Source organism: Periplaneta americana, chromosome 3 (assembly GCF_040183065.1).
Source record: "Periplaneta americana isolate PAMFEO1 chromosome 3, P.americana_PAMFEO1_priV1, whole genome shotgun sequence".
NCBI lineage: Eukaryota > Metazoa > Arthropoda > Insecta > Blattodea > Blattidae > Periplaneta > Periplaneta americana.
Window position 1 is genome coordinate 129,339,091 of NC_091119.1, and position 13,033 is coordinate 129,352,123.

The following is a 13,033-nucleotide window of genomic DNA, read 5'->3' on the forward strand; positions in this document are numbered from 1 at the left end:
ATGAACAAAAAACAAACAGAATGGCTGCTTCACTGGGTCACTTGCAACGATACCACAAGGAAGAGTATCCATTTCTGTCCTGTATTGTCACTGGGGACGAATCGTGATGTCACCATTTTGAACTGGAGAGCAAATGGCAGAGCCAGCAATGGAAAGACATGGATTCTCCCCAACGAAAAAGTCCAAAGCAGTACACACAAGTTCCAGTAAGGTCATGTTGACTTCTTCTTCGATTCTAGGGATCCTCTGCTTGTTGAATTTCTCGAGCATGGGGCCACAATCAATGCACAGCGTTATGAAGAAACTTTACACAAACTGAGACACGCCATTAAGTCAAAACGCCCTGGAATGCTATTGAACGGCATTATCCTTCTTCATGATAATGCCCACCCATATACTGCCAACTCTGTGAGGAATACGATTCAGAGATTTGGTTGGGAAACGCTTCAACAGTCCTTTCCCCCTACAGCCCAGATCTCTCCTTATGCGATTTTCACATTTTTTGGAGAGTTGAAGAAAGACATTCATGGACTTTGTTTTGCATCGGACGAAGACGTGTATGACTGGATAAAGAACTGGTTCGGTAGACAGCCCACAAGCTTTTTCAAGAATGGGATTGATCGTCTTGTCTTGCAGTGGGATAAATGTATAAATAGTTTTGGAGATTACTTTTGAGGTAATAAATGTTCTACTATATTTTTTGGCATCTGACCCATTGTCATTTGACTGCCCCTCATAGATAAACAATTTCAGAGAATTCATAAGATTCTATAACACACCATAAAAAAACTTAGTTTATTTACCTCCTTTATCCACTGCAAATTCTGCATCATTCCCTCATTCCACCTATCCAACCAGCGTGTAACAATGAAACCTTCCATCTTCAACTGTTTGAACACCATTGCAGGTTGAATAATAGGTGCTGTAAAATAATATTTATAGCATCATATAAATTATACATAAATAAAACTTACATACCAATAATATTAACTCGGGAATGTGTTCTATATTTTCCATACTAAGGAACACGTGAATTATATTTGCATCAGTACTGCGAAAATCGAACTTTATGTCATCATAACATCACAATGTGGGCCAGAATTCAAATCTAGCAGAAAAATATTGAGTTTTTTAATGTTTTAAATAACTTTTCTCGCTTCTCGAAGTACTAAAACTGATCTTCACAAATCTGTATGCCATCAATTTATACCGAGCGAAATGCCAACAGGGCTGGCTGCTAAAAGTCGCTAAGTGTAAGAACTCAAGCGCCAGACGGTTTATGACGGGAGTGATGTGAGGGTGATCTGTGTGTTGTTGATGTGGAGAAAAGTGTCTTTCTGTGATGTAAGTGTTAACAGAAGGTTCGTACTTTCTATTTCCATTATTCATACTTTAATTGTATATGTGAAATATTATCATGGATGTGTTAAACATAGCTTTAAAATATTACGGAATTATGTCTTTACTTCATTTTAAATTAGAGATATAAAAAATGTTGCACCAGGTGTCACCTTAAAATCTACATCAGGTTATAAAGCAATCCTTATAGTTTATTTCAAAAGTTAAGATTTGCTTGCGTTTACTTGCCTTTTTTTTATATTTGCGTTTTTATTTCAGGGGTAGATCCCCATATCCAGTTCACTGTGACTCAGATGGACTTATACGAGGTGTTGACTGTTAAAAAAAGGGTCAACTCAAACTCTCACTGATTTCGTAGTGACAAAAATTAGAAATACAACATTGTTCCAAGGATATTATACGATGTGTCGAAAAAGTTGTGCACACATTTAGAAGTAATTTAGAAAAATGCTTGAAACAGTGCTCCAGGAAAAAGGACAGATTTTTGCGTAAAGATTCGGAATGGTTAGTGAAATCAACGGACCACGGACCTCCTCCTCTCTTCCCTCTACTTTTCCCACATGCCTGGCCGATTACTCCAGACTCTTTCTTCTCTCCATTAATAAATTATTGTCAATATTTTAGTAAAACTTGGAACTTTTAACAGGGGAATTAAATACACTGTAAATTCACAGGGCTAATGGCTTCAAAGCTGGGTACCTGCTTCAATTAAAGTGCACTGGTACAAAACTTAACATGGAGGCATGAGATAATTATTCTCCTTGCCATTAAAATTTCACTTTAATTCATGTGTCCCCAATTAAAAAAAAAAAAAGATATCAAATTTCCCGAAAGAGTTCTACAATAAATAAAAACTCGCCAAACGTCCAAGGATATAATTCCATCCATTTCAGGAGTAGGTAGACCTCAAAAATTGTTTGAAGTGGCGTGAAAACAAGAATTAAACATGTAGGCTGCAGTCTCTGTAAGATCAGCATTCTTAAAGTGAATTAGTTCTAGCTATTCAATTGTCTTTGCGGGGTTCAGGGAAGAGATGCAACATACGTTCTACAACAAATCACACTCCAAAAAGAGCATCAAAGTATAAGATAGCCTATAATAAACCTCCAACTTTGCCAAGACAATATACACCAGAGAAAGTATTACAGTTTTCAATAGATAACGTCACCAAACGTAAATACAATGTGCAGTGTTACCTATAGGTATATCCAAGAAGCTAGACATTAGAACATTAGAAAGTACTGTAGAGATTATTCATGAAAATTTTCACGAATTCAAACAATGTAAGATATCTTAAATCATCCTGATCCTATCATATCAAGTATTTATCCGTTTAAAAAAATAAGACGAATTCCTTTCCCGCTCAAGTGCAGCAAATTTTGAAGGAACCCCATACTTATAGTACAAGTGAAGACATGCGTGTGACAAGAGGGAAGGATGATGAAGTGGACGACGAGCAGCTGCAGCTGGAAGAGGAGGAGGAGGAGGAGGAAGGAAGCTAAGGAGGACGATGATGCAGATGATGACTTCTCCTATTAGATAATATTGAAAACTATAAGTTCACGAAAAGAACAAGTGATATAATTAAGTATCTAGTAGGCTCCATGAAAATAGTTACTCAATCTTGCACTCATAGCTCATTACTACGGATAACATCCCATACTGGCTTATTATTATTCCATAAACTCTAAGAAATCATTATTTAGTAAAACAGAATCATTTAAGATTATATTCCATACTTATTTAATTTTTTCCCGCTAGATTTGAATTCTGGCCCACTGTGCATCACTTCGATTATTTATCAGTTATTTGTGAACAAAGTTTGAGCAATATGTACTTCTCAGTTCAGTTCTCATGTGAAAAAAGTAAAGTTTTTGATCTTGTTTGTACGTGATTACCAATTGGCATATATATATATATATATATATATATATATATATATATATATATATATATATATATGTATGTATTAGTTCTTTAAAATTACCAATGTACAACTTAGCCTTGTTGCGCATTACACAGCACTGTCCCCACTTCATTGTGAACTCTCAATTCCAAACTATTTGCTTTTGCTCCAGTTTAATTATCAGGCTGTTAATTCCGTAGGGGAGAGGACAAGTTTCTAGTATCAACATTTTCTCTAGGTACAACATACTCTCACGAAATTCAGTTTTGACATCAGATTTTCATTAAGCTATAAAGTAGGCTATTATTGAAGAAAAAAATACTAGATAAATTGTAAAAAGTAATGCAAAAACATCACTGATAATAAAACATCAATTCAGAAAGCAGCATAGAGCTACAACATGTCAAAATTTTGTTCACTGCGATTTATGAAAACTTTTAACGAATCTGTTGGAAAGAAATAATAATTTAATTATGAAAGAAATATCGTTTGTGTCTAATTTCTGTAAAACGTATGGTTACACCAGTGTGACACTAGCAGCAGCTTCTTGTGATATCTTGACTGAGAGTAAGCTTGTAACAATTGTTACTGTGCACTTGCATATGAAAACTGTAAATTTACAATTCTTAACAATAATAATAATAATGTAGACCTAGTTATACGGTCTAAGAGTATTTCAGTTTCTACTCTCAGCCCGTACTTGCTTATATGAAGTGAAAAACCCTCTCCTAAGAAAAATCCACTTTTAGGGAAAATATAATCTTAGTCCATCAAGATTCGTTAAATTTGCAACATTCAGTTTTAAAACAGTGATGAGAATGAATGCCAGCATTTTAGTACAACTACGAAATATGTACAGAAAATACTTATTCCACTTGTTCAATAAACATTTTGCAACAATATACATGGTTTCCAGGAGGAAAACTAGCAATAAGAAAGTGTTGTTAAGTCTGCACATAATGCAGCAACGAAAATTCTATTCACAGCAAAACACAGAGCACCTTATAAAGTTCCAGTGGTGGCATCAGTGTAATCCTTGGCATGGCACTGTTGTTCCCTGTACAGTCAGTGAGTCAAAGTGGCATTTATGATGCAGCAGAAAGTGGAGTGTTGCATTTGGCTTTCAGAATTTATGTTTCCTGTGACAGCGTAGAGAAAATTTTGACCAAAGTATCCACAAGAACGCTAAGATACACATTATAACACTATGGTACAAATTATTGCTCGAAACTGCCTCAGTTAAAAGGTAAAAGATAGGGGCAAGAAGATATCTGAACAACAAAGAGACGTTATTCATGAAGCATTCCAACACAGTTCAAGTTCACTGTGCCAGTAGGCAATTCCAAGGCCAACTGTCCACGATATCCTTCTTAATAGGAACTTCGTGTGAAGTGCATTCCATAACCTATCCTATTCAAATCCCATCCTCACCTTCCTGTGGTTTTTAACAAACGAGGCTCCGGGGACCAAGTCACCGTGGTATAACTGTTCCATCAAAAAAGGAAGAAATGCCATTTCAGGATGCTAACCTGCCATGGCATGCATAAGTATCCCCTAAGTGGTGAAGAGGGAATATGATCAATGAAGTTGCCTGGCAATCCTTGTGGCTAGGTCATATGAACCCACTAAGAAACAACAGGTGTGGTGCTCCAAACAGTTTGGGGGTTGCGTAACTGCTATAACATAAAAAATATGGTGCCTACATTAAAATGATTATACTTTTTGCTACATCACTCTCCCATATTGGAGCACAAGAGAATTAATAGCTTTATTTCCAAGAACTTAGCATTGGTTAACAACGTCTACGTGCATACAACATTCAATTGGTACACAAGGTGAAGCCAAATAACATCTCTACTAGTTTGCTTTCAGCATGTTGTCGAAGATTGTGACGATGGATATCTAGTTCCCTACTGTGACAGCAAACATAATTTGACTGCGCTAGAATGCTTCATGAATGACGTCCACTTGTTATCCATATTCTTAATCCCTGCCTTTCCCCCCCCCCCCCAAGTAAGCCAATTTAAAACCTTTGTATCATTGTATCATACTGTTATTGTGTGTTTCTAAAGTGAGTCTAGTTGGTACTTTTGTTACAATTTCTTCTACATTGCCATAAGGACCTTAAAACCCAGTGGCAACATTCCACTTTCTTCTGCACCATGAACGCCATTTCGGCTCACCAGCTAAGAAGAGAAACATCAGTGCCATCTATCACTAACGAGGATTGCAGTGATGCCACCACTGAAAGTTCCTCCATGTTTTGCTGTCAACAACAGAATTTTTGACAAGACTTAAAAAGCTTTCTTCATGGATACTGTCCAGGACACTGTATATTTCATAACCTCACATATCCGCCCTGATAGCTCAGTTGACACAGCACTGGCCTACAATGACTGTGGTTAGGGGTTCAAATCCCAGTGATGGCGAAGTTGTATTTGTGGTGGACAAAGCCAGGATTTCTGAGGTTTTTTTTTTTCCGGGGTTCTCTCAATTCCTTTAATCATTTCACCATTTCAAAATTCATCATCATCAAGAGTATCTACCAAAATAGTGCAGCTGAATGTGGTACTGTGTCTGGCATACAGATGGCATCAGTCTGAGGAGGGGTAGTATGCTACTCGGGGGGGACGGGGTATGAAATAGTGCTCTACAGGGACTTAATCAGACTTTGAGCCTAACACGAATAGATAGATGGCATCACAGCTGAGTCATGGTATCTACAAGAGAGAGACATTTGGACCAACACATAAAAAGGAGTCGCAATGCACAATAAGCCTCAGGCTGTGGTGCTACCCTTCAGGCTCCTCCTCCATATAAAGCAAAAGAAAAGAAATACACTTCACACAAAAGTTACATAAAATTTCTATGAAACATTCAATGGACATACCTAAAGGCATTTGCTTAATATCTGCATTGTACGAGGAAATGGAACCACACACTGAAATACGACCCCTCTCATTCATGCAGGAAATGATGGCACTGCTCATTGTTCCACCAACCTAAAACAAATAATAATAATGATAATAATAATGATAATAATAATAATAATAATAATCATCATCATCATCATAACCATAATAATAGTAGGTCTGACATGAGCCCATGTTGTTACCTCAAAATTGAACGTGACTAAGAAATCGCCGATTAATTTTGTCTTGAGCCTTCCTATTCAAGGACAAGATTTTTTAAATGCTGCAAATCTAAGACACAGGACTTTAAGATTCACTTTTCTTCCAAAAGAATCCATGCTATCAATTATTATCCTTGCCTGAGAAATAGTTGGACTTCTTCAGTTTCACGTATTACTCACGTTGTCGAAGTAACAATCTACACCATTGGGGGCTGCCTGTTTCAGAGCCTTTGTCACATCAGTTGTCTTGTAGTTGAATGCAGCATCGAATTTGAGTTCATCCACCAACCATTTCACTTTGTCATCTGACCCAGCAAATCCAATTACCTTGCAACCTGCAGAAGGGAGAGATTTATCAATCAAGGATTTATCTAGATTGAAAGACAGTGCAGAAAGTGGGCAAAACATGTACCGACTATTGCACATAACTTTTCTTCATATATGATTGCCATATTTAAAAGAGAAAATCCGGGACACTACTTTCGTCTTTAAAATGTACGAAATGAAAAGGGGTAAAATTACATTAACTTCTTTGCATTTGACGGTATAGTAAATATAAAACAACTAAAATTGTAAAACAATTTAAAAAAGACTTGATGCAAGTTACGTTGTTATAAACAAATATAGTTAGTTACCTTACCTTAAAAACCACGTCCATTTTATGTTCAACAATTAGTACCTAATAAATCACTACTGACCTACTGAGATTTCAAGGTCAAGGGAGCAACAGAAACAAAATACAACATTTTCACCTCAAAATTTATTTTATCATATTTTTCAACAAGGGGCAAATTGAAACAGAGTAGTCTACCAGTAATACCAACAATAACCATATACAGACTTGAGTAAAGCACTTTATCCCTGATATACTAATGAAATATATTTCATTCAATATGAACCTCGCTGAATTCAGTGTTGTATATATTTGTTAAGTTCTTCATTTTTTATCCTTTTAGTCGCCTAGGTAAAATAATTTAAATACAATAATTATAGGTAAAATAATTGAAATATTGAATTGAAAATAATACAATTGTGTGAACAGAAAGGAAACGCTGATTTTCTTTGTCCTCTTTATTGTTTGTTAAAAACCGGAATATACAGGGTGAAACGTAAGTAATGTCATTAATTTCAGGGGGTTATTCTTTGAGTTATTTCAAACAAAAAGTTTAATGCAATTGTGCTCATTTTTGCTTCCTTTTCGAGATAAAAATTGTTTTACATGAAACATTTCATAGCTTGTTTGGAAAAGCTATTAATTTAATCCCCAATATGCTCATCAATTTAAGAGAGCAGTGTACCTATAATGATGATAAATCATTTAAAAAATTTAGTTTTGTCCTTTAAATATGCAGAAATTTGATCCAAACAAATGTAACATTTTAAAATTCTTTTTCAGAAGGAAATGTTACATTTGTTCAGATCATATTTCTGCATATTTAAAGGGCAAAACTAAATTTCTTTCAATCGTTTATCATCATAATACACTGCTCTAATAAACTGACTGAGCATATTGGGAATTCAATAAATGGCTTTCCCAAAAAACACTATGAAATGTTTCATATGACACAATTTTTATATTGAAAAGGAAGCAAAAATGAGCACAATTGCATTAAACTTTTTGTTTGAAATAACTCAAAGAATAACCCCCTGAAATTAATGACATTACTTATGTTTCATCCTGTATATGCGTCCTATGAATTATTTTCAAGCCACAGAGATGCAAATATCTGTTTCGGTATGGTCCTAGAAAATCCAGGACATATGACAACCCTATTTTAGAGTTCCTTCAGACAAGGCCTCTTTTCAGAAACGCTTCTGAAGTGCTGCTGCTTGTGAATAATGGATATACATGAGAGCCTTCATACACAGCTAGAGAATAATGGTGATGCAGATGCTCTGAGTGGTTGGCTTTGCTGCTGGTGGTGGCGACTAAAAGTGGCACTTCCCATAGCGATACCAAGAATTAAATTGTAGGTTTCACACAGTGCCATCAGCGAATAGGGATTATAAAGAATGGACACTTCGCGTCGGTACCTTTGATGTAGCCGGACCGATTTCAATGACCTTCAAGCCAGCTAGAGCGTCAGATTCAGCTTTCTCCCTAGAGTTGGCGCTGACATCAAACCAGCTAGCAGTCGACACAGCGGAAATATAACACATATAATTAATACATCTAGGTACATTATGTACTCAAATAAAATAAATTGGATCCATAAAATAAAAAATCCTTCATTAACTGTAATATCTAGACTCTAGAGTTCCTTTATAATGAGAGTTGAGACGTTGACCCCAACAACGATTAAAATATGTAATGATTTGATAGCGCTGAAAATGAAAAAACAAAACTCTTACGAGAAGTAAAACCATATACCTATATAATATTATATACAAATATTAAACGAATTCGATACTTAATTTTATAATGTATTATATTATTTTACAATATAATTTATGATATCTGAAATATAAAATATTATTATTACAACTAGTTTGTCACTGAGAAATAAGGAAAAGCTGTTAACTTGAATTTATTTGAAGCAAAGCGTTACTGGATTATGCAATGAGGTAAGCGATGTTTGGATCCTGTGTCTCAACTCTATTATCTTAGCGTATGCTCGATTACACTACCTCTAGCGCTTGAAAGTGGAACTAGCCGCTGGCGCACAGAGAAACAAAACACAGGAAAATTCGCTCAGTGTCCATTCTTTATAATCCCTATTCGCTGGTGCCATAGTGATGCCATTAATTTAATGGCGTGTCTGTGGCACTGCTAACGGATGACTGTTGGGCCACCAATTCCTTACACTACACAGTGGGCCAGACTGAGTCAAAAATGGGACAAAATTGAAAAAATTAACTTTTTTGTACAATATTTTTGACAGTGTATACTCATAGTAGGGATGTTGGTGAGCACTAAACTCATGATGCATCATCGATAACATGTTTTAACAACTGTGGCTTCAGCCTTGAAAGAGAGCTATTGTAACCAGGCGATAGCACACCAGTCAGTCCTAGGCCGTGCGCTTGAGACAGTGGTGTGTGTTACGTGGTCACATTCATGAATAAAGAAATAACAATGGCTGAGAATGTTAGGACAAAGGGTAGGTTTTATTAGGAATACATGTAATTTTTAATTGGTTTAAACAGAGTGTAAATATTTGCGATAACTTGGAGGGATGCAATTTAAGCTAATATATTTTAGTTTTCAATATTTAAACAGGGTTATAAAGTGCGTGTCACTCGATGTTACGAAACCTTTTGTGTCGCTGGTTTAAACAGACCCTATAGCTGGCAGAAAAGTCGTATTCAGCTGCAGCTACTTGCACTTTTCTGTTTAATGTGCGAAAATTCAGATACTTACGTATTATTCATTACTGTTCTAGATGACCGCTGTTTTTTACACTGTCAAATCATGGAAGCCCTGCTACAAAATAATAATGATAAGACAGCTGTTCATGAGTTTGTTATTTCATAATTAGGATTACGTGAAAATTGTCAACAAGATTTTTCTTCAGAACTAAAGAAAACAAATAGTTCATTCTGCAGTAATTTTAATGAAAGATAGCAGAATTGCTAGAGAATGAAAAATAAATAGGAAGAAAAATATGGCAGTTCATTGGATCAAGAGTTTAAGCTACCCCCATGTAATAAATTTCATGTTGAAGATGTGGCTGGATGTTCATAGTTGTATAGTCATTCTGAGCATCCAAGAAAATTGTTCTCTGAATCATCTAAGAAGACCAAGAGGAGGAAAATTGAATATCTCAGAGAAGCTGTTGATCCTGCTGCGCTTGCTCTTGCTACTCAGATAAGTCTGAAGGCTTCTGGTAAAAAGAACCAGTTAAACTAATGGAAAATGCTCTAAGTACACCAACCCATACAGCAAAAATTCCAACTGCATATAACAAGCATAGTGGTTCCTGCAAAAATGTTGCAAAATATAGTGGTGATGACGTTTTAGCCCTGATAATGGATGAAAAATTATCTAATACACTTTATTGAGACTGCATTCTAAACCTAGAAATGTAGATTTATATCCAACTTACAAAGAAGTTCGTGAAGCAAAGCTGCATTGCTATCCATGTGATATTACTGTGACAGAAATAAGTGCAGAAGTGAAGTTACAGAGTCTATTAGATCATACAGCCAGACGAATTTATTAAAAGTAGAAAGGAAGAAATTCAGAGTCGGTTTCGAAATGAGATGGGACTCCTTGTGGACAAACCTAAACCAGGGGGAGTGTAACCTCAAACGACGGGAATAATGCTAGAAGATTCTTCTCAAATCCCGAATTAACATCATAACCGGGATAGACAAAGACTTAATTATACGTTTTGCAGTTGTTCTTCGAGTAATTTCTAGTGGAAGAGACATTAAAGTTGAGTCTTTCAATCAATATGCGCTAGAAAATGCAAAATTATTCATTCAGAAGTATCCTTGGTTTAACCTCCCAGCTAGCGTACACAAAATTCTCATCCATGGATCTCAGATTATTAAGTCAGCTCTGCTTACAATTGCACAGTTATCTGAGGAGGCCAGGAGGCTCATAATAAAGATATTAAAATAATATATCGAGAGCCCCACATAAGGAAAAGTTCTCGTAAAAACACAATGACAAATTTAGTCAACAACCTTCTCATATCTTCCGATCCTCTCATTTCAAATATCAGAAAGTCACATAAAAATACAAAACACCTTTGTGGAAGGAAGCATTACAGCTACTGAAAGACTCTAGTGAGGAAGAAGAAGAAAATGCCATTCATGAAGAAAATGTCAGTAATGAAAATGTAATGATGAGGAATCAGATATTGAATTAAAAAAACTATAATGTTGTGAAAGTGCTTTTAACTTAAAGAAAAAGTGAAAAATATTGAATATCTATTGATTTTATGCATCCAAGAAAACAATAGAGACATAAAATAATTTTGTCCCTTTTTGAGTCGATTCTGGCCCACTGTGCACTGCCACGACAGTATACAGCCTATTTAGCCATGGTGTTTTTTTTTTTTTTTAATTCCAATGTTAATAAAATTCTATTTAGAAGTTCTTGAAATGACTTCTTTGATATGCGAAAATACGAAAAAAAACTTTTTATCGTCCTGATGTAAATCATCAAACAAAGTATTAAATAGTCATTCCAAAACCAATGGATGGACTCAGACTCTTCTGTAAAGCAGGGCTTCCAATGGACATTCGCAGTGCCATTAATGCTTGTTCACAGCACCACTAACAAGCCACTAGTGGCACTACTAAGTGGCTTCGTCTGAAGGGACCCTTAATGAGAGTTTTAGAATAATCCCACTGTGATCTGTACACACATTCTTACCCTTTATTCGTGCGATTTGTCCAACATGGCTGCCAACTGCACCTGCTGCTCCACTGACGACCACAACTTCTCCTGGTTTTGGGTCACATATCTCAAGGAACCCAAAATATGATGTATTCCTGAAAGACATCAAATTATATATGTAAATATGGTTGTTTTTCAAGGCCTGCAAATATTCATTCATTCATTCATTTAAAACGGCACTTCAACCCATGAAGGGCTTGAGCCTCTTCTAACATATGAAATTATTTCGAGCAAGGAACACATTATACAATTCTAATTCTAGAATTTTAAGAGAAGAATATACCATTATGCACTAGAGGGATTGGTTTATTTTTTAGATATGCATTTCGTTGCTATGGTAACTGTGTCAGGTTTCTATATAAACAATTGTCATTAAGAATACAGACAGCAATAATTTTTACAATGGTTTTGCTTTTACGAGTTCCTATTGGCCTCGGAAACTGTACACTGCAGTCCAACCATAACTCTGTCTTTTAATTGAGTATTTCTTAGTAGACCACTACTCATGAGAAAATGAAACAATCAATATCAGATGTCACTGAAAATATTTCTAGGAATGCACTTACTAATGCGGTTTATAACACGGAAGAATGGCTATTTCTTATTGAACAATACAGTGGTGGCTATTTTTAACTTTTCTTTGTATCTTGTTTCTTGTTATAATAAACTCCCATTTCTTTACGAACAAATAATTGGTGTTTTTATTTCTGCAGAGAATTTGCCAAAATTATGGTCATTTGAAACTGAGAAATTACTGTAGAACAACTATATATATATATATATATATATATATATATATATATATATATATATATATATATATATATATATACATACATGGTTGCCATAATTCTGGATATTAAAACACGGACATTTTTGTTTTCCTAAAATTCACAGTGTTATCGGTACTATTAGAGAAGAAATACTTTTAGTATACCTGTAAGGTTTACATTCTTGTTTTAATATTTGTTCAGCATTTTAGAATTTGAGTATATTATCTGTATCAAAGAAGACTATCTACACGTACTACATTGTATCACTACATAAAAAATTAAGAGCGAAACTGAATATATTACAACATTAATATCTTGATAGTTACAAATAGGCAAGTCTGATTTAAACATACATAGTATCAATTCCCATCATCAATCATTCTCATACTTCTGGAAAGAATGTATTTGCTTTAGAAAAGGAGTGTTTTCTTTGATGAAGCCACAGAAATCCATGCATTAAAACTTTGAAGTGACTAATTTGAACTAACGTTTTTACCTTGTTTACTTGGAGT

General features: G+C 35.2%; 1 protein-coding gene across 4 annotated transcripts in view; it reads right to left on the reverse strand.

Moving 5' to 3' along the window:
* LOC138696516 (prostaglandin reductase 1-like) overlaps positions 1-13,033 on the reverse strand; it is a 52,013-nt gene that overhangs the window by 3,604 nt on the left and 35,376 nt on the right. For all 4 annotated transcript variants that reach the window (XM_069821580.1, XM_069821577.1, XM_069821578.1 and 1 more), the window contains 4 exons: positions 11,725-11,843; positions 6,579-6,733; positions 6,156-6,267; positions 804-922 (listed from right to left, as the gene is read on the reverse strand). In XM_069821580.1, coding sequence (XP_069677681.1) covers positions 804-922; positions 6,156-6,267; positions 6,579-6,733; positions 11,725-11,843 — 505 coding nt within the window. The remainder of the gene's footprint in view (positions 1-803; positions 923-6,155; positions 6,268-6,578; positions 6,734-11,724; positions 11,844-13,033) is intronic.